The sequence below is a fragment of the Perca flavescens genome, chromosome 11 (assembly GCF_004354835.1).
Source record: "Perca flavescens isolate YP-PL-M2 chromosome 11, PFLA_1.0, whole genome shotgun sequence".
NCBI classification, from domain to species: domain Eukaryota; kingdom Metazoa; phylum Chordata; class Actinopteri; order Perciformes; family Percidae; genus Perca; species Perca flavescens.
Window position 1 is genome coordinate 5,269,820 of NC_041341.1, and position 25,529 is coordinate 5,295,348.

Here is a 25,529-nt window from a genome sequence, read left to right on the forward strand (position 1 = left end):
TATTATTTCATTTATGAGTCTCTGTGATTGGCCTCTACATGTATTCTAAGCAACACAGACAGAGATATGTGTTATACATAGTTTAGTACCCTACTATTTTTTCTGGCAACGCCAGAATTAACCAAAAGGCTGTTGATCGTCGGTAACCACCTGGCCTCGATGGTTAAAAAGGCTTGAATTCACAGTTTTACCATCTTAAAGTGCTCATATTATGAAACAAAAATCACTTTTTCTGGTGATTTGGGGAGTTATTTTGTGTCTCTGGTGCTTCCACACGCATACAGACTTTGAAATAAATCCATCCATGGTGTTCTGAGTGAGATCTGGTTTCTGAAGGTGTCCTGCCTTCAGTCTCCTGGTGAGCTGGTCAACATCGGCTCGGCTTTCTACGCACTAGCCGAAACGAGCTAGCTAACCGCAACCGTTAGCATGCTAGCGGCAAACGTTAGCATGCTAGCTCGTCACCCTAATCTCCAAAAGAACTACTTCCATGTGCTCCCTGGTTTAGAAGAAGTCTCCCAGCTGATCCTGCCTGACTGAAGTTGGAGAAACAGCCTTTCTTTTACTGTCTGTGGAGCTAGCTGACATGATCTACGATCTGAGCTACTGAGCATGTGCGAGTGCAATCAAAGATAGTACAGAAGAAAAAAGGTCTCACTCTGTAGCTAAAACAGAGAGCTGAACATAGGGTGAAAAGAGGAGCTGCAGCAATGTGCAGTACAACAAAATATGGTGTTTTTTGATCATTAAACCATGTAAATCTATTTTGGTACAACCTTAAAATACAATTATGAACCTGACAATGAGCATAATATGGGCACTTTAAAAGAACACGCCGACTTTTTTGGGAATTTATCTTATTCACAGTAACCCCCAGAGTTAGACTAGTCCATACATACCCTTCTCATCTCCGTGCGTGTTGTAAGGCTGTCTGACAGCTCCAGCATTAGCTTAGCTTAGCACAGATCCTGCAGGTGAATGGTTCCAGTAATCCTACTGCTCCCAATAAGTGACAAACTAACTCCAACATGTTCCTATTTACATGTTGTGATTTATAGAGTCACAGCGTGTACAAAAAACAACGTAACATGAGACACAGCCATCTTCTAACAGTAAACAAACCGGGAACTATATTCTCAGACAGGCTTGCTGCGAGCATATCACTCCGTCCAAGTACTATATTCTTCCACCTGTTGTGACTCTACAAATCACAACATGTAAATAGGAACATGTTGGAGTTAGTTTGTCACTTTTGTCACAATTGGGAGCAGTAGGCTAGTTGGAACCAGTTACCTGCAGGATCTGTGCTAGGCTAAGCTAATGCTGGAGCCGTCAGACAGCGTTACAGCACGCACGGAGATGAGAAGGGTATGTATGGACTAGTCTAACTCTGGGGGTTACTGTGAATAAGATAAAGTCCCAATAAGAGATGAGAAGGGTATGTATGGACTAGTCTAACTCTGGGGGTTACAGTGAATAAGATAAAGTCCCAATAAGAGATGAGAAGGGTATGTATGGACTAGTCTAACTCTGGGGGTTACAGTGAATAAGATAAAGTCCCAATAAGAGATGAGAAGGGTATGTATGGACTAGTCTAACTCTGGGGGTTACAGTGAATAAGATAAAGTCCCAATAAGAGATGAGAAGGGTATGTATGGACTAGTCTAACTCTGGGGGTTACAGTGAATAAGATAAAGTCCCAATAAGTTGGCGCGTTCCTTTAAATTGAGGTTACGTGTGACTCCTTGGCCCCTGATTGGTTCTTACCGGTGTGTTGCCGAGGACGCGCAGCACGGCGAGCCGCTGCCGGGGCTCCCGGGTCAGCAGGTAGAGGAAGCCCCCCCCCCCGGCGCCGGCCAGGCTCTGACCCAGCACCAGGGGCTGCAGGGCCTCCATCATGGCCCTCACCGAGGCCGGCTCGCAGCCCGGGGCCATCAGCTTCTTCTGCTGCCACGAGAGCTCCAGACACACACCCAGCCCCGACAGAGAACCTGAGGACACACACACAATCACACACACACACACACACACACACACACACACACACACACACACACACACACACACACACACACACACACACACACAGACACACACACACACACACACACACACACACACACACACACACACACACACACACACACACACACACACACACACACACACACACACACACACACACACACACACACACACACACACACACACACACACACACACACACACACACACACACACACACACACACACACACACACACACACACACACACACACACACACACACACACACACACACACACACACACACACACACACACACACACACACACACAGACACACAGACACACACACACACACACACACACACACACACACACACAGACAGACAGACACACACACACACACACACACACACACACACACACACACACACACACACACACACACACACACACACACACACACACACAGACACACACACACACACACACACACACACACACACAGACACACACAGACACACACACACACACACACACACACACACACACACACACACACACACACACACACACACACACACACACACACACACACACACACACACACACACACTGTTAGAAGCTAAGCTGTTTGACTCTGATTGGCTAACAGCTAGCCAATGAGAGCCTGGCTATCAGAATCCTTTACCCCAGCCCAACTGGGCGAGCTCATGAATAGTAATGAGCTCAGGCAGTATGATGTCAGACTGACCAGCTCTTGTGATTGGTCTGATTTCTCTGCTTATTTCTGTTCAGTGACTAGAGCTGACAGAGGAGGTAGCAGTAGTTCATTTTCACATTCACCACATAAACACATATATGGACCTGACATATTTCAAAAAATGCAAGTAAAACGATTTTGTGTAGCAGGGCTCCCGTCAGTACCCGATCCGTTCCACCTGCACGATCCGTTCTGCGCATGCGCTGTGGTACGAGGATTTAGGACACTACCCGATCTGTACCCACGCTAGCCTCCAGCTAACGTTAGTTTAGCTAATAGCTAATTTGGCGGACGGCTAGGTGATTATAGCCGTCTGCCGTTAGCCTCCTCCGGGAAGCTAACGTTAGTTTAGCTAACGGTTAATTTGGCTAACCGCTAGCTGATTGTAGCGGTCTGCCGTTAGCCTCCACAGTTAAGCTAACGTTAGTTTAGCTAACAGCTAATTCGGCTAACCGCTAGCTGAGACAGCATGTAATAACTTTAAAAGACCCTAAAAATAAAACCCGACAATAAGCGTTAACATATATAACAGCTGTTAGGTCAGCTGTACTTTACTTTACACATTTAAAATCCAATCACTCAACACTGGTCTTTATTGTTATTACTGTAGAGTCTTAATGTAGCGGTAGCCTGTTTCTCCCGTTACGTTTGACTTAACGTTATTTTAGACTGAATCTAGCTGTCCGTTCTGCCTGCACAATCCGTTCCGCGCATGCGTTATTTTAGACTGAATCGCTGTCAGCTAGCGGTTAGCCGAATTAGCTGGTGGAGGCTAGCGTGGAACAGATTGGGCAGGTCGTAAAACAGTATTATCATCTGCGCATACGTCATGGCATACAGTACAGGCCAAAAGTTTGGACACACCTTCTCATTCAATGTGTTTCCTTTTTATTTTCATGACTATTTACATTGTAGATTAAAAACTATGAATGAACACATATGGAATTATGTACTTAGCAAAAAAGTTATTTTTTATTACATTTATATAGCACTTTATCATAGAAACTCAAACCTCATTTGAGGTGGGTGCTAATGTGTAGCACATCAGCTAGTTAGGGGAACATATTTTCAGTGGTGGGGGAAACCGGAGAACCCGGAGAAAACCCACGCAGACACGGGGAGAACACGAACATGCAAACTCCACACAGAAAGGCCTGGATTTGAACCCAGAACCTTCTTGCTGTGAGGCCACAGCACTAACCACTGGGGCCACCGTGCTACACAAAAAAAAAAAGTGTGAAATAACTGAAAACATGTCTTATATTTTAGATTCTTCAAAGTAGCCACCCTTTGCTTTTTTTGATAACTCTGCAAACCCTTGGTGTTCTCTCAATGAGCTTCATGAGGTAGTCACCTGAAATGGTTTTACCTTCACAGGTGTGCTTTGTCAGGGTTAATTAGTGGAATTATTTCCCTTATTAATAAAAAAGCAAAGGGTGGCTACTTTGAAGAATCTAAAATATAAGACATGTTTTCAGTTATTTCACACTTTTTTGTTAAGTACATAATTCCATATGTGTTCATTCATAGTTTTGATGCCTTCAGTGAGAATCTACGATGTAAATAGTCATGAAAATAAAAAGGAAACACATTGAATGAGAAGGTGTGTCCTAACTTTTGGCCTGTGCTGTACATCATGTATCATCTTGCACATGCGCAGAATGGATCGTGCCGGTGGAACGGATCGGGTGCTGACAGTCACCGTCAAAGTACTCTGATCTCAGAGCAGTCAAAGGAAGATGGATTTTAATAAGAGATGGGGGTGATCGGGGTGATTTTAGCGTCGGTTGGGGCTCTCACCGCGTGAACAGGCCCTGGCACATTCCTCTGAGTTGGCCACCAGCTGCTGGGCGTTGTGGACCATGGCGGGCAGACGGCTGTACCAGCTACGGACCACATCCTGCACACACAACCATCAGCATCATCAATGGCTCATTCCTCCAGCTCCGTGTCCTTTGGTGCAGTGCATTGTGGGAGAATCATGTCCATCAGAAGAACACAGGTTCTGTGGAGGCTCCACGCAGAGCTTTCTCTGTAGCGTACGTAAGGGACCTGAAGGTTATACCTGTATATTGGTGTGTGTGTGTGTGTGTGTATAGAGTGTGTGATGTGTGTGTGTAGAGTGTGTGATGTGTGTGTGTAGAGTGTGTCGTGTGTGTGTGTGTGTGTGTGTGTGTGTGTGTGTGAGGAGTGTGTCATGTGTGTGTGTGATGTGTAGAGTGTGTGATGTGTGTGTGTGTGTGAGGAGTGTGTCGTGTGTGTGTGGAGTGTGTGATGTGTGTGTGTAGAGTGTGTGATGTGTGTGTGTGTGTGTGTGTGAGGAGGAGATGTGTGTGTGTGGAGGAGTGTGTGTGTGTGTGTGTGTGTGTGTGTGTGTAGAGTGTGTGATGTGTGTGTGAGGAGTGTGTGTGTGTGTGTGTGTGTGTGTGTGTGTGTGTGTGAGTGGTGATGTGTGAGGAGTGTGTGTGTGTGTGTGTCGTGTGTGTGTGTGTGTGTGTGTGTCTGTGTGTGTGTGTGTGTGTCGTGTCTGTGTGTGTGTGTGTGTCTGTGTGTGTGGTCTGTGTGTGTGTGTGTGTGTGTGTGTGTCTGTGTGTGTCGGGTCTGTGTGTGTGTGTGTGTGTGTCTGGTGTGTGTGTGTGTGTGTGTGTGTGTGTGTGTGTGTGTGTGTGTGTGTGTGATGTGAGGAGGAGTGTGTGTGTGTGTGTGTGTGTGTGTGTGTGTGTGTGTGTCTGTGTGTGTGTGTGTGTGTGTCGTGGTGTGTGTGTGTGTGTGTCTGTGTGTGTCGTGTCTGTGTGTGTGTGTGTGTGTGTGTGTGTGTGTGTGTGTGTCTGTGTGTGTGTGTGTGTCGTGTCTGTGTGTGTGTGTGTGTGTGTGTGTGTGTGTCGTGTCTGTGTGTGTGTGTGTGTGTGTGTGTGTGTGTGTGTGTGTGTGTGTGTGTGTGTGTGTGTGTGTCGTGTCTGTGTGTGTGTGTGTGTGTGTGTGTGTGTGTGTGTGTGTGTGTGTCTGTGTGTGTGTGTGTGTGTGGTAGAGTGAGTGAGAGAGTGACTGATTATCTGTATAATTTAAGAAAGGTTAGTTTTTGTTCGTGCCATGTTATCCCTTTGGAACTCCTAATATTTCACCATCAAACTCAAAAGGCTCTTCCGTGTGTTGTACATCTGCCATGTTCTCCGTAGTTACGTTACTCCAAGCTTCTTCCTGCCCTTCACTCTTCACACACTACGCTCCGATCGGCACACTACTGTTTACCTTTTCCTGCTACAACTAGCAGCTACTACCGCACTACTGTTTTTTTTCTTTTGGGGGGGGGGGAAATACACTTCCAGACCTGACATGACCTGTCCTCTGGAGGACATAGCCACACCACCGTGGATTGTTATTGGGATGATTATCACAGAAGCCTGTCTGAATACACTCACAGGACGGCAGCTAACGGCTATCAGCTAGCAGGGCAAGCTAGCTACAGGCACGTAGCTACCGTTGTTCGCTGGCTGAGCCGATGCATCTTTCTAATGGATGCCTGAATGCATCCCAGCTCTGGGAAATAATTCATAACACGTTAATCCATGCAGTAAATCACGGAGTGTCTATGATCAGTATTAACCACACATAATGTAACATCTATCTATTTCGACGCGATGGGCAGCAGCTAGCGAGAAGTCCAAAGCTAGCAGAGCGATGTGGCTCTGGCTGCAGCTAGCTGGTCGGCTAACCGGGGTAGGAGCTCCGCAGACCCGCATTTAATTCAGTTGTTTGGCCCTTTTGGAAGCTAGTTTCCGTGCCATGTCATCTTTAATTTAAGCAATATTTTTTGTAATATGTACTTTTTGGGATATGTAGGTCAGTGAATATCCGATGATAGTTATGTGGGACCTGACCTAGCAGGAACAGCTGGTTAGCACGGCAGCTAGCTGGGTGAGGAAGTTTTATTATTATTATTTATCAGTCATTTAAAACAGAAAGGGAATACATACACATGCTTGTGTTGGTGAGGATTACTCTGCAGATTGTGTATGTGAGAACAAGAACAGCGAACACACTCGTTTGACGTGCCGTCCGTCATGGCGTTCATAATTCGCGGGAGTAGAGTGTGACGTCACGTGCAAAGGGTCTATACACCCTAAAAAACGCTGGGTTATTTTAATAACCCAATTGCTGGGTTAAGGCTGTTGGGTTATAGGTTGGGTAGATTTGACCCAACGTTGGGTCAAAGATTGTGACCCAACACGATGGGTTAAATGAAAGCGAGGCTCGTTCTTCCGCCATTTCTGGACAGAAGGCGCCAGGACGTCAACGACCATAGCTGCCGGTAAGTGATCAGTTTCAGACGGTAAAACAATAAAAATAGGTTATTATAGCCAGACAATTTTAATGATAGTGTGAACTGAAAGACATGTTAGCATTAACTTAGCTCTCTGTATGGTTAACCATAACGTTAGTTCCCTTTAGCCAGCGAGCTATAAGGACATTAACGTTAACAATTAGCCGTTGGCTCAAGAGTTTAAAACTTATCTGTTGTAGCTAGCTAGCTAAATGCCTCTCCTTTAACGTTAGCTAGTAAATCTCTATATTGCTATTTTGGTTCCTAACTGTAAACACACATTACTCCTTACACGGAATTAACTATATAGGGTTAACGTTATGAGTATTATTTAGCATCCCGAACGTCATGATTGATTGACGCACTTGACAGTGAAGATGATGGAGAGGAGGAGGCAAATAGGAACGTTAGCGTTATGGCCTGAGCTCTCGGACTTTTTATAAAACCTGATAATAACGCAAAAGAGGACAATGATAAAGTAGAGACTTGCCCCCTCCTATGTGTTAAGCAGCCTAACAGTTACGAGGTATGTTTGTGTTTAGGTGTATTTCTGTATTGTTAATATGTAGTTAAGGTAATGTTGGCTAACGTTAGCCTAGCCTCAAGTGAGTCAGCATAAAATCAAGCTAGCGGTTTTTTACAATAATTAGAAGTATAACGAGACGGTTGTGTTTCTACAATATTAGCGCATATTTGAATGTAAGTGTATTGTGTAACGTGACGCTTAATATGGATAAGCTGTAGCTACATTTTCATAATGTAGATGGTCTGGCAAAGCGAGACTAATGTTGAAGTTGTTAAACTTAGCAGTAGCAGCTAGCTAGTATTGTCGGCTTGTACTCAAATTCAGTCTTTTTAACAGTTGATTATCATCCCTAGACTTTGTAACCTTTGGTCTGAAGAAAATGCTGTACTATGGAAATATGTACTGTATTACAGTATCTTGGGTGACACATGCTTAAATAGGATGGACAAAGTTGCGTTTTTAGATTTTTTACTGATTCTTTTTTGCTGTTTTTGTGTTGATTTGTAGTCTTGAAAGTGACAAATCATTTCAGGGATGCTACAGTCTGTACTGCCTATACTTCACTATGCTGGGCTGCATTAGTTCTGTTGTAGATTACAGTGTTTCCTTTAGGATTTTTTTAGCAGTGGGGGCAGGTCATGACTTATGCTACTTTATTTATTGCAACTCATCTTAGTAATATGATCTATAATCAGACTTGATATTGCTGTGGAAAAGTTATATCAACTAGTATGTATACTAAGCAATACAAAATATTGATTTTGTGGAATGGAACCTGGTAATGAAGCTGTTATTTCTTTGATATACTTTTAAGGATTCAAGTCCCAGCCCCGAACCGGCTGCCTTCAGAGCAACACAGAGCTTCTTTGGAACAAGGAGCAACATTTGTAAGTTCATGGTAATTTATTTTATTTTTAATTGAGTGAGAAGCTTTTTTAAAAGCTTCACTTTGATTGGACAATTTTGATGTAAGTCAGAGGCATAGTCATGATATTCATATATATGTATATACTTTCTTTCTCTGTTCATTAATCATTTTTATAGAATATCCGTATGAGATCCTTAAGACAGCTGATGGAAAATGCATGGTTAGTGGTCCTGAGGAACAGAATCACATAAATAATGAAAGACGTGCCATGGTCCGGATACTTGTGTCCCACTAGTTGTGCACTTTGGAGAGAAGTAAGTATTTTTCACACACAGATTATTTTATTATTTTTAAGTTGTGGGCTAGTTCTTCACTAATGTGAACTGCATCTAAACTACTTATCTCATCCCTTTGATCTGGGATCAGTTAGTGCAATCTTGATTTATTTTTTTATTTTATATTATTTTTTTGATAATTACTGTAAAAAAAACTGTCAATATATTGTGTTATGTGGTAGTGTTAAATGTTAATAAAATTCATATTGTTGTCAAGTCCATCTTCAGGTGCAAAGGCTATGCTGGCATCATCAATTGTGGATCAGTTTCCATGCCTGAAGGACTGTCAAGGCACAGGCTATGGAAGTTTTTAACCACACAATAATGAACTGACCTAAAGCAAATGTGACAATCCCTGCTAGGGCTGTGATGGTTGGTGAGAAAGCAGTGTATCACGTAATATGGGGGTTAAAAACCTGTTATGAGAGTAGTGTGGCAGGTGCCTTAAATCAGGGACAGTGTGGCCGCAGAAGGAAAGCGAGCGGTGAGAGTAGCATTTATGAGTGCAAGAGGAAAAAGAGATGAAAAGATAATGCAAAGTGAGTTAAAAGTGAACAACAAACCACAAGCTTCTCAAGACAAGGTGGCTTCATGTGTTGATACTGGCGGTAAAGTGAAGGGAGTTACCCTAAAAAACATGGGCTTAAACCTTACAACATAAGTTGCAACACAATACGATCATCTTTAGAAAGAAAACATCAACCAAGTTTGAGCTTTTTGTGCAGAATCAGGCAGGACATGTAAGGCAAGAGCTATTCTATTATTGGCTCAGCTTTATCCTAATTTTTACTTCAGCTCTTACTTTCAGAGTTGCTTCTGGCTTAGTTATTACCTAATGTGTTTGAATTCTTTTTTTTTTTTTAATCATTTTTGTTTACTTCTAAACTTTAGGACGACGCATGGTTCACCCCAGAGAGAGGGCATAAACCCACAACAGGCTTTCTGGAAGAGCATCTCCGTAATGTCTGAAAAAGACTCCACTCTGGCAGACGAGTACATTTAACATCACGAGTGCCACAAGACACCCGAGTCATTTTACCAGGTACAGCAAGATGTCTGGCTCCTCCATTTCAATCCTATTCATGTTGATGCATTTAGAAGTGGATTTGACTTATCCTCTCTCCTGTTTGCAACATAACAAGTACTTCTTACTTGAACTCTATGGGCCAGTTTCATATACAGAGATTAAACTTTTTACATAACTGTTCATTTAATTGTTCTTGTAGTCTAGGGCTAGGCTTGATTCTTGTATGGGAAACCGGCCCACTCTATTAAAACATTAGATATCTTAATATGTCACAGCTTGGTAGAACTTATCGATTTCTCTGCTCCTCACAGAACCAACTAGAACTCCAGAGCGGTTCATCCAATTGACGGAGTGACTGAAGAATAACATCTGGCCACAGTCCCAGGTTGGCCAACACATGCTGGAGACTGCCATCCATAGGGCACAGTGGATCCCAGCACTGGGACTACATCAATGCTAGACATTAGCACAGAGTTTCCATGCTTAGTGGACACTCCAGGCATGGTGAGCTAGAATCTTACAAAATAAAATGTTGTGTTGTGGTGCTGGGATTGTTGTTCAATGTCAACTTTGTGCTAAATTTTGGGAGTTCATCTAGACTACCGTCTTTCAGATACCAGGACTTGAATCAAACACTGTCAAATTAATGAGAGCTCAGATTGCTAGTTGATAGTTCAATGCATGAAGTTTGAGAAATTGTGACTATTTTGTCCGTTTAATGATGTAATAAATAGAGATGCACCGATTTCAACTTACTAGGCTGTTTCAAATTTCCAATTTTTCATTGAGTTTGATCTGCCGATATCGATTTTAGCCGATTCCAATTTCATATTTTCTAACGATTTTCCAGCACACACAAATATTTATTTTCTGTTTTTTTTTGAATAGAAAATTTTTTGAACAGATAATGGATCACTATAAAATATAACTATATAAATGACTCCTGGTGACATTCACACACATCTAAAGTGAAATGTTAGAACCATTTCCTCCTTCTCACAATGTAAACAGTAAAGTTACCTGAAAACATAAACGTCACACAGATGATTTAACGTCACCGCTCATTTTACACATAGTTTAGAAACAAAACTAAACTCTGAGGGAAGATTACTACGTTTTTAATGTTGGTTTGGAGCGGTATACATCCCCACTAACTTGGAAAGTGTTTTAAACGGTAACGTTGATACAGCATGTCGGAGAAATACAGCATCTTTTTTTTTCTTTGTTTTTTTTGATGCGGCGGAGGGACCGCAGTGCTAGCTTCTTGTCTCATTTGATAAACAGTAAATTCATCAAAGTCAGTGTGCCCGACACTATTTTCCAATAAACTGTAGCTGTCATGTAATGTTAACTGAAAGGTATTGAACTGTTTAATTTTGTCTTAAGTGATATATTTGGCTTGTAGCAATAAAAACAAAATGCTGAGATGTTATGTGCGTGATTATTTCATAATTTCATCAATACATTTCATAATGCAAAACATCTAGTGAAAAAAAAAAAAAAACAGATAACCCAGAAGGTGGGTTGTATTTTTCCAACCCATTTTGAGTAGTATTAACCCAACAACATGGGTCATTTTAACCCATTTTTGGGTAGAAAATATAACCCAACATGCTGGGTCAAAGCCATAACCCAACCCTGCTGGGTTAAAACAACCCAGCGTTGGATCGGTCCATATTGGACCCAGCGCTGGGTTACCAAAATAACCCAAGTTGGGTTATTTTGGTAACCCAGCAGTTTTAAGAGTGTATGTATGTGTATATGTGTGTGCCTGTGTGTATGCCTGCATGTGTGTGTCTGTGTATGTGTGTGTGTGTGTGTGTGTGTATGTGTGTATATGTGTGTGTGACTGTATATGTGTGTGTGTCTCTGTATGTGTGTGTCTCTGTGTGTGTGTGTGTGTGTGTGTGTGTGTGTGTGTGTGTGTGTGTGTGTGTGTGTGTGTGTGTCTCTGTGTGTGTGTGTGTGTGTGTGTGTGTGTGTGTGTGTGTGGGGTGGTTAGTTAGTTTCAGTTCCAGTAAAATGTTATCTATCAGATCTCCTTGCCAACCGTCAGCTTTTTTATCAAACATGACTTCTTCATCTCATCATCAGAAACGTTGCAGCATCAGCTCTCTATCCAGTAATCAGTGTTCCCCAACACCACACTTAAGACTGTTTCTCAGTTCTGCGGAGCTTTCTCCGTAGCCTACGTAAGTGGCCTGATGTTTTGGCCTGAAATGAAGACAGATTCAGCAACTGCACGGCCTATTTCTCTCTTGAAATGTTTTCAGAAACATGTTTTGGTGAACTATTTCTGTAAAATACAAGATGGTATCCAGAACGAGACGCCATTAGAATCTGTCTTGAAATTCGGGAGCAGCCAGACCCACGTGACGCATTCATCCAATCAGGTGCCATGAGTTGCGTTCGTCTCGCTCATCCCACTCGAGTCAAATGCACCTTTGCTTGACTACTTGGCCAATGCAGGATGTCTGAGGCCTATGCGGTCGATAAGAGACAGGGATCTGCTGGTACAAGACATTGTCATGTTTCAGGTCATCCACAGGGTTCAAAGTCCATTTCAAAGGTATTCAGTGTTAGTTGTTGTACAGTCAGATCAATCTCAAAAGGAGTCATAATTTTAACCATTGAACAACAAGGTGTAAGACTAGCTTCACAAAATCTAATGTTTGTATTAAACCAAGGGACAATTTGACAGTGTACAATTGAATTATGGATTGCACAATTATTCCATGTTGTTTGTACAGATTCTGTGAAGGAGTGAAAACTCTTTGGGTTCAGGACCAAATACGACGACATCCAGACAGCTTTCGACCATTGTTCTGCTATGAGCTGTGGATGATCTTTTCAGCATTCGTCTCTCTCCAGAAGGGAGCAACAAGAGAGCTGCTGAGGAGATGGTTGTTACTTTCTGGAGGGACTATCTCCAAAATGCAGAAGGTAATTAATGGTTTAATGGTCAATGGTCATCTGTTTTTTTTAGTATCATTCTTTTTATTTTATTCTCTTGGTAGTCATAACATTATCACAAAGCAACCTGCGAATGTTGAAAGATGAAAGACCTGTTATAAATGAATTGCTATAAGAGGCATTCAGATTTTAGACGCTTTGGTTTTGAGAAGTGAAATACTCTTACTGGACAATTTATTAAGTATCAGCTGATGTTAATTGCTTTAGAGATAATTCACATACATATTAATTGGACCAACTACCACTGATAATGTTTTTCTTTTTATAGAAGAAGGGCCATCCAAACTAGAGAAGATATTGGCCTTCACAACTTGAGCATCTGACCAGTTCATTCACAAAGGAGATGATGGCTTCTCTACATCAATGTTCCCTCTTGCCAACACGTGTTAACTGCATCAACTTGCCACTACATGTGTCTTACCAACTGTTCAAGGAGAAGTTTGACTTTGCATTAGGAAACACATATGGGTTTGGCAGGGCATGAACATGTCATGCTCTGAAAACTTTTTCTGTCTGTGTCTCACGTTCTCTGTTTGTCACTACCTTTCTGCTTGTCTCAGTCTGTTTTCTGAAAAAAGTTTCAAGCAAGAGTTATTTTTTTCATTTCTGAATGCCGTATGCAACTTATGTATTTTATATAGTTTTACCACAATTCAGTTGACTCAGTCAGCCTATGTTTTAAAACATTTACATTTTAAAGGCATGTTTCATATTTTTACCAAACTTTTTACCAAATGTTAATTTATTTTTCATAAAATGTTTTACGTTTTAACAAAACTTTAATTCACAGAATACACTGCACAAGTGAAGAAAACATTTTAACAAACCTTAACATAACTCCTATGTTATTCACTTAAAAAAGTGCAGAAGTGAAGAAAAAACATCTATTCCATGGTTCCCATCATTTTCAAGTGGGTTTACTTGTTGAATAAACACTAACACTTACTGTTCTAACAGTAAACAAACTGGGAACTATATTGAATTGAATTGAATTGAAAAAACTTTATTAATCCCGATAGGGAAACTGGTTTGCCACCAACCATACAGCAATCAAACACAATACACAACTAACAGACAAATAAATAAATAAATAAATAATTCTGGATTAGTAGACTAATAGACCCTAATAAGGAGACACAATTTCACAATACATGAATGTAAAAAAAAAAATTATAGATCTCAGACAGGCTTGCAGCGAGCATATCACTCCGCCCAAGTACTATATTCTTCCACCTAAGAATATAGTTCCTGGTTTGTTTACGGTTAGAAGACGGCTGTGTCTCATTTTTGTACACGCTGTGACTCTATAAATCACAACATGTAAATAGGAACATGTTGTCGTTATTTTGTCACTTATTCGGAGCAGTAGGATTACTGGAACCATTCACCTGCAGGATCTGTGCTGGCCTGATGCCGCTGGAGCCGTCAGACAGCATTACAGCACACACAGAGATGAGAAGGGTATGTATCGACTTGTCTAACTCTGGGGGTTACGGTGAATAAGCTAAATTCACAATAAGTCGGCGTGTTCCTTTAAACGGTTCAAATGCTATGAAAGGGGGCGTGGCCTGAGTAAGTGGGCGTGGTCATATTATAGAGGCTGCTCAGTATCACATGTAGACCACACATTCTAAGTTTCATGTAAATCGGATGATGTTTGTCATATAAGGCAGATTTCCTGTTGCCAGCGGGGGGCGCTATGACCAAAAGTCAAATTTGGCCCGTAGGTGTCCTCAGGCCTGGACCCTTGTCAATCGTGAGAAATTTCGAGCACACACGACAACGTACACTCAAGTTACAACAATTTCTTTGTTCATCGCTAAACACTCAAAATGGCCGCCACGCCACGCCCACACCATCTGACGAAAAGTTTTTCTTTTAATACATTTTTATCGTTAAGGTGTTGGGATGGTACAGACCAAGTTTGAACTCCATCGGATAACATCTCTAGGAGCAGGAATTAAAGTATAGCACCTTGACTTTTAGGCCTACTTCCTGTTGCCACTAGGGGGCGCTATGACTTTAAGTAAATATCGGCCTTTATTTTTCCTCAGGGTCGGACTCTTATGAATCCTGAAAAGTTTCGAGGTAACCGGACAACGTACACTCGAGTTACACCCACTTCCTGTTTCGGCGGCGAAACAACTTTTTCTTTTTTTCTTTTAACAACTTTTCATCTTTAACGTCTTAAGATGGCTCAGACCGAGTTTGAAGTTGATTGGATGAAATCTCAAGGAGGAGTTCGTTAAAGTACGACATGTGGAAATGGCCAAAATCGCACTAATTTCAAACTTTGAAATCACAATGGCGGACTTCCTGTTGGGTTTAGGGTATGGCTCTAATGAAGTTTTTTGTACATCTTGACATGTTACATATGTGTACCAAGTTTCGTGAGTCTACGTTAAACACAATGCAGGGACTCAATTTATTTTACTTTCTAGGGGGCACTAGCGAGCCATTTTTGTGCGACTATTCCCGAAACCCTTAAAATACGTAAATTTTCACCAGACTTGATGCGACCGCCAATTTTGGTGAGTTTTTGAATACGTTAAGGCCCTCAAAAAGGCAATTCATTTGGTGTACTAATAATTTCATTTATGACAGATGGAAACACAGACATTTCCATAAAACGGTTCCATAGTGTTTTACTGCTCCCAATGGGAGACCTGCTAATATTTAACTAGTGTAGGGGGGGGTCTGGGGCCCTCCCTGGAAAAAGTTTGGCCGTAATAGCCCAAATTTGGTGGCCTCAGGCACATTCTAATGCCACAATCCTTTTATATCATTTTTATGACAGATGGAAACACAGACATTTTTTAAAACATTTCCATAGTGTTTTTTATTACTGCTACAAACAGATGGGGACTTGAGGCAGACTTGACTCAATTTGACTTATGTCGAGCTTCAAGACTCGACTCGAGCTTCAACAACCTGTTTTCATGCAATTATTGCTTTTTAAATCTAAATTAATTCATGTATTTTTATTTTCTTTTATTGCCACATATACATTGGGGAAACGTATGACGAGCTGCATGTCCCCTGCCTTTTGCCATAATGTGCAATGTAGTGCATGCACTATGCCTATGTGGGCGCATTTACAAAGCATTGACGATGGCGACACCAAGTCCTCCCGGAGTTGTGCCTTTTGTCATTAGTTTTGCTTTCAATAACTTGGTAAACAGCGGCAGTAAGAGAACAGCTACATGCAAGGTGTGATGCTGGATCAACAACGTTCATCAGGCATCTCAAAACGTTTAACGTTGAGTTGATTGACAGACCCACAGTTTCCCTCACACTTTGAACACTGAAAAATGTAATGCATGATGAGGTTGGGCTTTACAGCCAGTTAGTAACACAGACAAACATGTATTCTTTGGTGCAGATACCAAAATGTTGAAAAATACAGTTATGAAATTGAAACAGTTAATTTTTGTTTCTTCAGATTGCATTGCAGTAGACCCCATAAAGTTATCCTACAACTGATTTTGATACTGTAGGCCTACTGCATGGATGGTAGCTACAGGACATGCTTTGAATTCATAAGATTTAACAATACAGTGTTAGAGACAGATCAGATGGCCAGAGACTGGAGTCTTGACTTGAACTTTCCCCTCAAAGACTTGAGATATTTTCTTCATATTGTTCAGCCCTATTTGGTAGTCATTTTATGTCTATTTGCTGTTGTTTTGTGTCTTTATGTGCATTTCCATTGTTTTTATCTCGTTAAGGTCATTTTGTGTCTTTATGGTCATTTTGTGTCTTAGTGGCTGTTTTGCATTTTTTAAGGCTATTTTACTTGTTTAGTGGTAGTTTTGTGTGTCTCTCTCTGGTCTCAGTCAGACACAAAAGGCTTTCAACTAGTTCCAATGTATTTGGGTATAAAGGATATCCCATCTTCGCAAGTATTTGATGCTCTGCGTACCCATTTGGCGTCACTTTTAAACGTGCAGGGTAATAATAATAATGTAATAATGTATACTTTATTAATCCCGCAATGGGAAATTAGAATGTTTTCACTCTGTTGTTAAAACCACCTACTTAGGGTTGTATATATTAGAAAAAGATTGTGGGTGGGCATACTAAATGTATGTTTCTGTGACACGCAGGACGACAGGACACAAACCGCGGTTTCCTGGGGGAAAGTCCTGTGTTGTTTGACCTGTCCCCCCAAAAACCCTCAAAGTTATTTAATTAGTGTCTATGTGTGTGTAGAATCCATCTTCCATTACCTCACTTGGCAAACCATTCAAACCAGTTATGTGTTCAGCAGGGATGCACGTGAGTTTTATCTGTTTGAACACGCCAACAAGGATATCACATCCGTGTTTGCTTGTTTGAACATGCCAACCAAAACTCACATTAAGGACAAGTTGGTTTTGTACAAGCACTGACTGTGACTGTGTCCTAGCAACGTTTTTTGTCTTTGTTTCCTTGTTTTTAGCTCTATGTCTAATTCCGTAAGTACACAACAAAAAATAAGAGATTAAATTCCCTGTGTGTTTACATGCTGATTCTGGTTATGGTATTCTGGCTATTATAGTGTTAAGGAAAAACTCAGGAGCAGCACAACTCATTTCACGTACGTGAAGGTTTTGGATGAATTTGATGATTAAATAAAACTGGAAAAAATAGTCCTTTATTTAATCAAAAGTCAAAAAATGAAAACCGAGCACTGAAAGGTTTTTGGGTCCGTGTACTTTTTCGTTCATACGATTTTCATTTCATAAACAGGTATTAAAAAACAAAAAACAAATGGTTATTTGATTTTCGTTTTAAAATACAACATTTGAAATTGAAATACAAGGCGTTTTTTCTTTTTCATGGTCAAAATAAGATAGGAGAAAGTTTAAATATGCTTTGATTTTCATTTTCTATTTTATATAACAAAAATAAAATCACTCGAAAACAGAAACGAAAAAAGTCTTGTTTCGTATTCAGAGACCGGATGTTGTCATTTCCAAGGCAACAGCGCCAGCCTAGCCTACCAGTGTTGCTTTCAGCCCGGGCCAAAATTACTTTGGAAACCTGTACTCTTGATAATGCTTGGGGGGGATTTTATTTCATAATGTCACATGTATTTATTCCCCTCTCTCCCTGCTTCCCTCTGACTCTCTGTCTCTACCTGCCGCAGACAACTTCGCCCCAATCGAACCAGCTGAGGAAACAGACTTTCAGTTCACGGCTGTAACGTTACCGTTACGCCACCGTTAACAATACCAGCAAACTTTCTGTTGCTGATCTGGCAGAGTCACCGGCGGTTCGGGATCAGATCAGGGGAATCAGACCTCCGGTGCTGGGTCTATTCTAATATTAGCTGCTGCTGCAGCTAGCTAGCAGGTAGCCACCAGCCCTGTAACCTCGGTCCTCGCGGTTGTGTCAAGGTTCAAATGTACCTGTAGTCAGTTATGTTTATAGTGAGGTAGAATGTTTTATGTTAAAACATATTATCATTAAAAAGTCAATACATTTCAGTTTTTAATATATTGGGATATATTGAATTGTGACTGCTCTCCTGCCAGTCAGCCCTGCACTACATCAGGTTAGTCACATTGAGTCCCTTCCTAGCTGTGTCATCAAATGCTGCATCTTGCCATGCTAACATGTAACACTTTATTAATTTAATTTCCTCCTGATGTTCTTTTTCATGTCTATAGTTCCAAGTAGCATGTGATTCCAGGCAGCAGTTTGCTCTTATGGTTGGGCTTTAAAGGGGTGATAGAATGATTATAAAGGGTATTTTACACTGTTCCTTAAGGTCTCCTAATGCGGTATGTAACATTGGTTGGGCTGAAAATTGCCCCAATGCTATTTTATTAGGCCCTTAACTACCCTGTGAATATGGCTCTATTTGGAACAAGAGCTTTTCTTCCAAATATGGTATGCTCATGAATATTCAGAATGAGCTACACGCTGATTGGTTTGAGCAAACTACATAGAAACACATGGGAGACTCGACAGCAGGTCTCATTGCAAAGTTATACATTGTTTGTCGGGCTATTACGTTATTAAATTCACTTCTGAGACTTTTTTAAGCGAGAAATCAACTATATAAAGCTCAAATATGAATTGTATGAATTATATGAATTTTTGTGAAGATTAGGGGTTTCGTTAGCTATGACTGTCCCTTCAATCCTAGCTATGTGTAGCTAGCTACAAATCACGGATAGTTAGCTTCATTTTTGGCGTAATTTCTGTATATTTACAGTTTGATATCCATCACGCCACTTATACAACATCTCCCTAAAGGTCTTATAAAGCTAACAACGGTGTCCGATTTCAAGTTAATGAATTTTTGTGAACAGTGGGGGTTTCGTTAGCTATGGCTGTCCCTTCAATCCTAGCTATGTGTAGCTAGCTACAAATCACGGATAGTTAGCTACCTTTTTGGCGTAATTTCTGTATATTTAGTTTGAATTTCGTCACACCACTTATACAACATCTCCCTAAATGTCTTATAAAGCTAACAACAGTGTCCGATTTCAAGTTAATGAATTTTTGTTAATTTCAGAGGAATTCTAAGAGGAGCTGGCTCTCATTGATAGAGCTACATCCAGCCGCAGGCTCTATCAATGAGACTTGCGGACAAGCGGTGTTTATTTCCCCAATCGTTTCTTTAAATAACTCAACACATTATAATTACACACATTAAAAGATTAACTGGAATCTGTGGTAACAGATTGCTGGCGTAACAAGCTCGCTGACCGCGCTTTCACTCACACACACCGGGCATTTAGCTAGCAGGAAGAGGGGAGCTGCAGGCCCTGGAGCTCTGTCAGAGCACCAGCGTTCAGTAGTCTATTATCCAAAAAACGGTGACTTTGCGCGGGTATGGAGTGCTGTGGGCTGCCAGCTCCAAGTACCTCACAGCAGGCCGGGGTGTGTGAAGGAAGGCAGGTCGGGCGGCGAGGCAGCAACACAGGCAGCACCGGCAGCTGAACTCTGACACACAGTTAGACAAAATTTGCAATTAGCCATCCATTTTTGTCAAACGGCCCATATTTGAGCCTTACATAGTTGATTTCCCGCATAAAAACGTTTCAGAAGTAAATTTTTGTAATGGAATAGCAGAGATCTGCGCGACCTAGATTCAGAAGACTACCTGATCTCAGGTCAGTTGTGTAGCCTATGTAAATGTACTACCTGATCTCAGGTCAGTTGTGTAGCCTATGTAAATGTTGGGGCGTGACCAATCTCTTAATACACCCATGGGCTGACAAAGGTTCCGGTTTTTGGGAGGTTGACGTCAACTTCCAGCTTTGTTGGGATTCGCCTGTTTTCAGCGGCAGTTTCAAAATATGAGATTTTCATAGTAAAGGGGTGTCACTGGGACTTTGAGCTTCTATGTATGTCCTATTTACCCACCGAACTGTCGTTATTCAACTATGACAGGGTAAAATCGGTTTTGCATTCTATCACCACTTTAAGGACAGTATCTTCACCTCAGCAGCACTGTCAATATAACAAACCAAAAAGTCAGGCGTGCTTCATTTCTTATACTCAAAACTGTTTAAGTATTGTGTTCATCTATATAGATCTTTTGGTAACACTTTACTTGACAGTACCGACATAATCGTGACATGACACTGTCATAACTATGATATGACACATGAATGTGTCATAAACCTTATAAACAAGTCTTAAACGTTTATGACTTCTGTCATTAAGTAATTCGGTTTTTGTCATGACAAGTTGACATTGTTTGGGTTGTCTTGATTATGACAACTTGACATTAATCAAAGTGACATTACCAGAAATTGTCTTGGTCATGACAAGTTGACATTACATTTGTTAGGGATGTCTTTGTAATGACAATTTTACATTAACCAGGATGACACTACCAGAGGATGTCTTTGTCATGACAACTTGACATAAACAGAAAAACCTCTTTTTGTATTCATGACATGTTGACCTAATGATTATTATAATTAGATGTGCAAGGTTAGAGACCAATTCTAGCACTGGGTCAGATAGATGTGTGACAGGATATTTCACAAAACTGGCTGTCATGACAACATTATGACAGTGTAACAAATACATTATTGACCTCAAGTAAAGTGGTACCATTTTGATTTGTCATTAAGATATTATGAAGGATAAGACTAGCTGTCATAACAACATTATGACAGTGTAACAAATACATTCTTTGACCTCAAGTAAAGTGGTACCATTCTGATTTGTCATTAAGATATCATTAAGGATAAGACATGTCTTAAGAATTGCCATTGCACACCAAATTACCTTTCTAACACATTATCATGTGATGTAAAAAATCTTTGTTGACAGTAGTGTTATGTAGTTGATACTAGTGTGAATTTGGACCAGAACCAGAGGAAAACTAGATTGTTGTTCTCGATCCTGTATCTCGCCACCCAGCCCATTGAACTGGGAATCTCTGGGATCTGAAGAGTCAATGTGATTCAATATACCTCTGTGGACTGGACCTTCTCTGCGTAGCCTTTTCTCAAATCTCCACCTCCCCCACCTGTAGATAAATAATTTCTCTCAATTACTATTCAGTAATAAAATCAATTGCTTAGGCTACAATGAAAATAAAATGAGGTCATATTTCAGTTAACCCCTATTGAAATATCTGAAACCTCTATTCAGTTTGTACAACCGTTCTTACATTTCTTCTCTTAGGTATCAAAAGTATATAAATCCCTTTCAGGTACCAAAAGCACATTTATATTAATAGGCAGCCTTTATACAAACAATACATTTGTAATTCAAGTTGTATGGAACCCTAGTAACATTAACACTATTCTAAATATAATTGCATAAATTGTGTAATGTAAATATCTCTCAAATTGTATTATTTTCCCATAACTTAAGCTACAGTGTTGTAATCTAGAGGCATTTTAGTGCATTCTTTCTACTGTTACAGTAGAAAGAATGCACTAAAATTAGCCTCTTTAAGGGGCCATCCACACGGAAATTTTTTTTTTTATGCAATCGCACATGTTTTGCATCGTTTGGGCTGACCGTCCAAACGAATCCTGTAAACGCACTGCCTGAAAACGCACTTTTTTGAAACCTGGTTTCAGGGTGAAAAAATCCGAAAACGGCTCTTGTTTGGCTTCGTTTGGATGGCGAATACAAATACGTGTCCGTATAAATGATGTCATCGCCACACCCCTCTTTTACACCCTCTCTTACCCACGGCCACTGACACACACAACTGCGGTGAAGCTAAGCGAGCATATCCTATCTCCATGGTTAAACCAGCTCACTTCATCTAAATACTTTGTCTCTTCTCCCTGACACTTCCCTCTGGATTCTACACAAGATATATTGCTAACGTTATGTACCTAGCCAACGTTAAACATCACTAAAGTAGCTGATGCTCCAGCAGCGACGTAACGTTAACGTTAGCTGCTATGGCTATCTGTTTAAAAAAGTAGACAATTTAACAACTAGCTAATCTGTCTGCTTATCAACTCCTTGAACGTTAGCTTGCTGCTAGCGCGTTGCAATCATGCAAAATAAAAAGCAATCCAACAGCACAATATACAATGTAAACAAAGAAACGTTTTCTTGTGGCGGCCTTTATAAAATGAGCATTGGTGAAAGTCCACGGATGTATTAAGAGAACGTTATAATCTGGTCATGTTATGATGGGAAGTGGAAGTTAACTATGCTCTTCTTCTCTGTTTTTTGGTGAATTCCTGTAGCAGAAACAGCGCCACCTATAGGCCTGGCATATGAAGTAGCGTGTTGAGTCATTTACAAATGGATTTGTTCGCAAACATTCTTGAAACGAATCCATGGAAGACTGGTAAAAAAAAAAGATTGTTTTGGTACGTGTGGACGTGGCCTGAGTTAGCTACTAGCAAAACTAGAAAACTCTAGTGTTAAGGAGTGACTAACCATTTTGCTGCCTATAACTCTGTGACGATAGTTGATTCAGGCACAGTTCTCTTTCGCTCTATTTACAACAAGATATAGCCAGTATTAGATAGTATTTAATATGTAGAATTGATTTATTTCACTAACTGTCGTTCTTTTTTTATCTTACTAAGTAAATAATGGCAGCCTCCTACGTTCTGATGCAGGCGCCAAAAGGGATGTGAGGAGACGTAAATCTGATTGGTCAGCTCACGGACCCAAGTTCACCCATTGGCTTATTTACAAGCCCATCAAAGTGTTTTTCAAGTTTTAAAGTAAATAGGAGGAGTAAATAGGCGGAGGCTGCCATTATCAATGTGCAGCAATCTTTCACAGACGCCGTGTTGTTGTGGTGCATAACTTACTGGACATGTTGCTGGTGACTAAACCACCGATTAAATATATGTACATTGAAGCGATATTGTTGTTAAAAAACCCCTGATCCCTGTCCAAATCTCTGATCTGAATGCCAGCGTTGCATTGTGGGATATCGGCTTTGAAAGCACCCAGCTCAGCTCATAATATCGTAGTCTTCTATTTTACATCATACTGTAATATTTCACCAGTAATAAGACCAGAAGAATTTTTTACAGTGTGCCTACTACTTGGTGAACATCCGAATAACACTAGCTAAGTAGATACATATGTCACACTGTCACAGAGCGAGATAGACAGAGAGAGAGAGAATACGAATACGAGTCTGATGAATTTAGGATGTGTACTGATTATTTACATGTCTGGTGGGTTTAGGATGCTTAAATTACTGATTATTTACATGGAGTCTGGTGGGTTCAGGACGCTTAAAGTACTGATTATTTACATTGAGTCTGGTGGGTTATAGCAATGCGAGCCTTACCAATACAATATATATAAATTATAATACCCCAGTTTTGCTTCAATTTTAAAGCCCATGTTGCAGTTTAACCACCACTGTTGATTAATAGGTACATATAGCACTTAATATATGTATATCATTGTTAAAAATGTCTCCAAATAGTGTTAAAGGCCAGTTTTTGTCAGGTTTTTGTCGTTTTTGGTATTAGTGGGTTTTTTTCCGCAATTCGGTGATGACGTCACATTGGGGAGACGTGTATCAGCCTGGTACTGTAACTATGGTGACTGTGTATCAGCCTGGTACTGTAACTATGGTGACTGTGTATCAGCCTGGTACTGTAACTATGGTGACTGACTGGGATGAGGAAGATGTGTTTTTACTGTCCGTGAATAGCACCAAGTGAAAGTATTTTTATTTTTTTTTATTTTTTATATCTTGTGACAGTGATCATGTCGTTAGTTCAGATAAGTAACGCTAAACTTATCTAGATCTAGAAAATACAAGGCATCATGCTAGCTATGTGCTAACTTGCCAGTCCCACCTGTGAAATCCCCCGATGGTTGTAAACACATAGATATGATTGATATCATGATTAGATATCTCACGTTTTGATGGTAGCCTACTAGCTCCAGTAACAACATATTTGCCTGGTGTTTATTTATTACCTGGATGGGGATGCTGTTCAGCTTTTCACAAGTTTAGACAGCTAGCTAACGCTACGCCGACGTTTCGCTAACGTTAGCGCAACAGCGTTAGCCTAGCCGGCTAGGTAAATACTACAACTGCCTTCGGAGTTTCCTATATCTGCGTCCACGTTGTCAACATAAGACTTGTGGCGTTAGTGCTCCTTTTGTACCATAACTTTATTGAATGAAAGGTGAAACTTTGCTCATACGAGATGGTTTTTGTTAGTTAGTTAGCTACACACAAAGCTAACTGGCTATAGTTAGCCTGTACATATGCTAGCGGATATTAGCTAACGTTGCATAGCCAGCAAGCAGCTTCGGCGAGCTAACCTCGACAGCTAACACATCGATGTGTCTCCATTTCAAAACATCGCTGCAGATTGACTGCTTTTAACAGCAGAGGTTGATTGTGGGCAACATACTGTCGCAGCTAGCTCGCCGAAACTACTGCCGATTGCCGAAGTTGCTGGCTGGCTACGCAACGTTAGCGTCCCGCTAGCATACGTACAGGCTAACTATAGCCAGTTAGCTTTGTGTGTAATGTTACAAAAAAACACCTATTTCGTATGAGCGAAGCTTAATATTTCATTCAATAAAAGTATGATACAAAAGGAGCACTAACGCCACATGTCTTGTGTTGACAACGTGGACGTAGCGCCAAAGACAGTTGTAATACCGGTATTTAACTAGCAGTCTAACGCTGTTGCGCTAACGTTAGGAAACGTCGGCATAGCGTTAGCTAGCTGTTTAAACTTGTGAAAAGCCGAACAGCATCCCCGTCCAAGCTGCCTTTCACTTCCCCCCCAATATTCTTATACACATAATAAAGACACATTGACTCGGTCGAGACCAGAAGCCATATGTTGCCAGATCAGCGGCAGAAACCGTGACCGGGACAGTGAACCGAAACGGGGCTTTCGCCTGTCGTCTGCCCAACGTGACGTCATGCAATGCATTGTGGGGGAAACACAAACCGCTGTAAAATAGTACCTACTTTTTCATGTTATATTCTGTTTTGTGATACCTAACAACATCAAATACATGAATAACAGTTTAAATGTTTATTACCAACAAGCAATTACCACAAATTCGTTGGAAAATCAAACTTGCAACATGGGCTTTAAATACATACAGTGTTGTTTTAATGGTGAAGTGTTAAGTGTCTTAACCTTTTAGAGATATGCCATTCAAAACCTATTTAAGACCTTTCTGTTTACCAGAAACAGCTTTGAAATATGTAGCACTAAACACACCAGACTCCATTCAAAAAACAGTACTTTTAGCCAGTATAGAGACAACATATTT

General features: G+C 40.8%; 2 protein-coding genes across 2 annotated transcripts in view; one reads left to right on the forward strand and one right to left on the reverse strand.

Annotated features, from left to right (window-relative positions):
* The window catches only part of LOC114564691 (L-fucose kinase), a 4,963-nt gene extending 296 nt beyond the window's left edge, over positions 1 to 4,667 (reverse strand). The window contains exons 1-2 of the mRNA XM_028592183.1: positions 4,569 to 4,667; positions 1,768 to 1,991 (exon numbers count right to left, since the gene is read on the reverse strand). Coding sequence (XP_028447984.1) covers positions 1,768 to 1,991; positions 4,569 to 4,632 — 288 coding nt within the window. The 5' untranslated portion in view covers positions 4,633 to 4,667. The remainder of the gene's footprint in view (positions 1 to 1,767; positions 1,992 to 4,568) is intronic.
* LOC114564684 (galactose-specific lectin nattectin-like) overlaps positions 1 to 25,529 on the forward strand; it is a 225,297-nt gene that overhangs the window by 191,760 nt on the left and 8,008 nt on the right. The gene's annotated exons all lie outside the window — the stretch shown is intronic.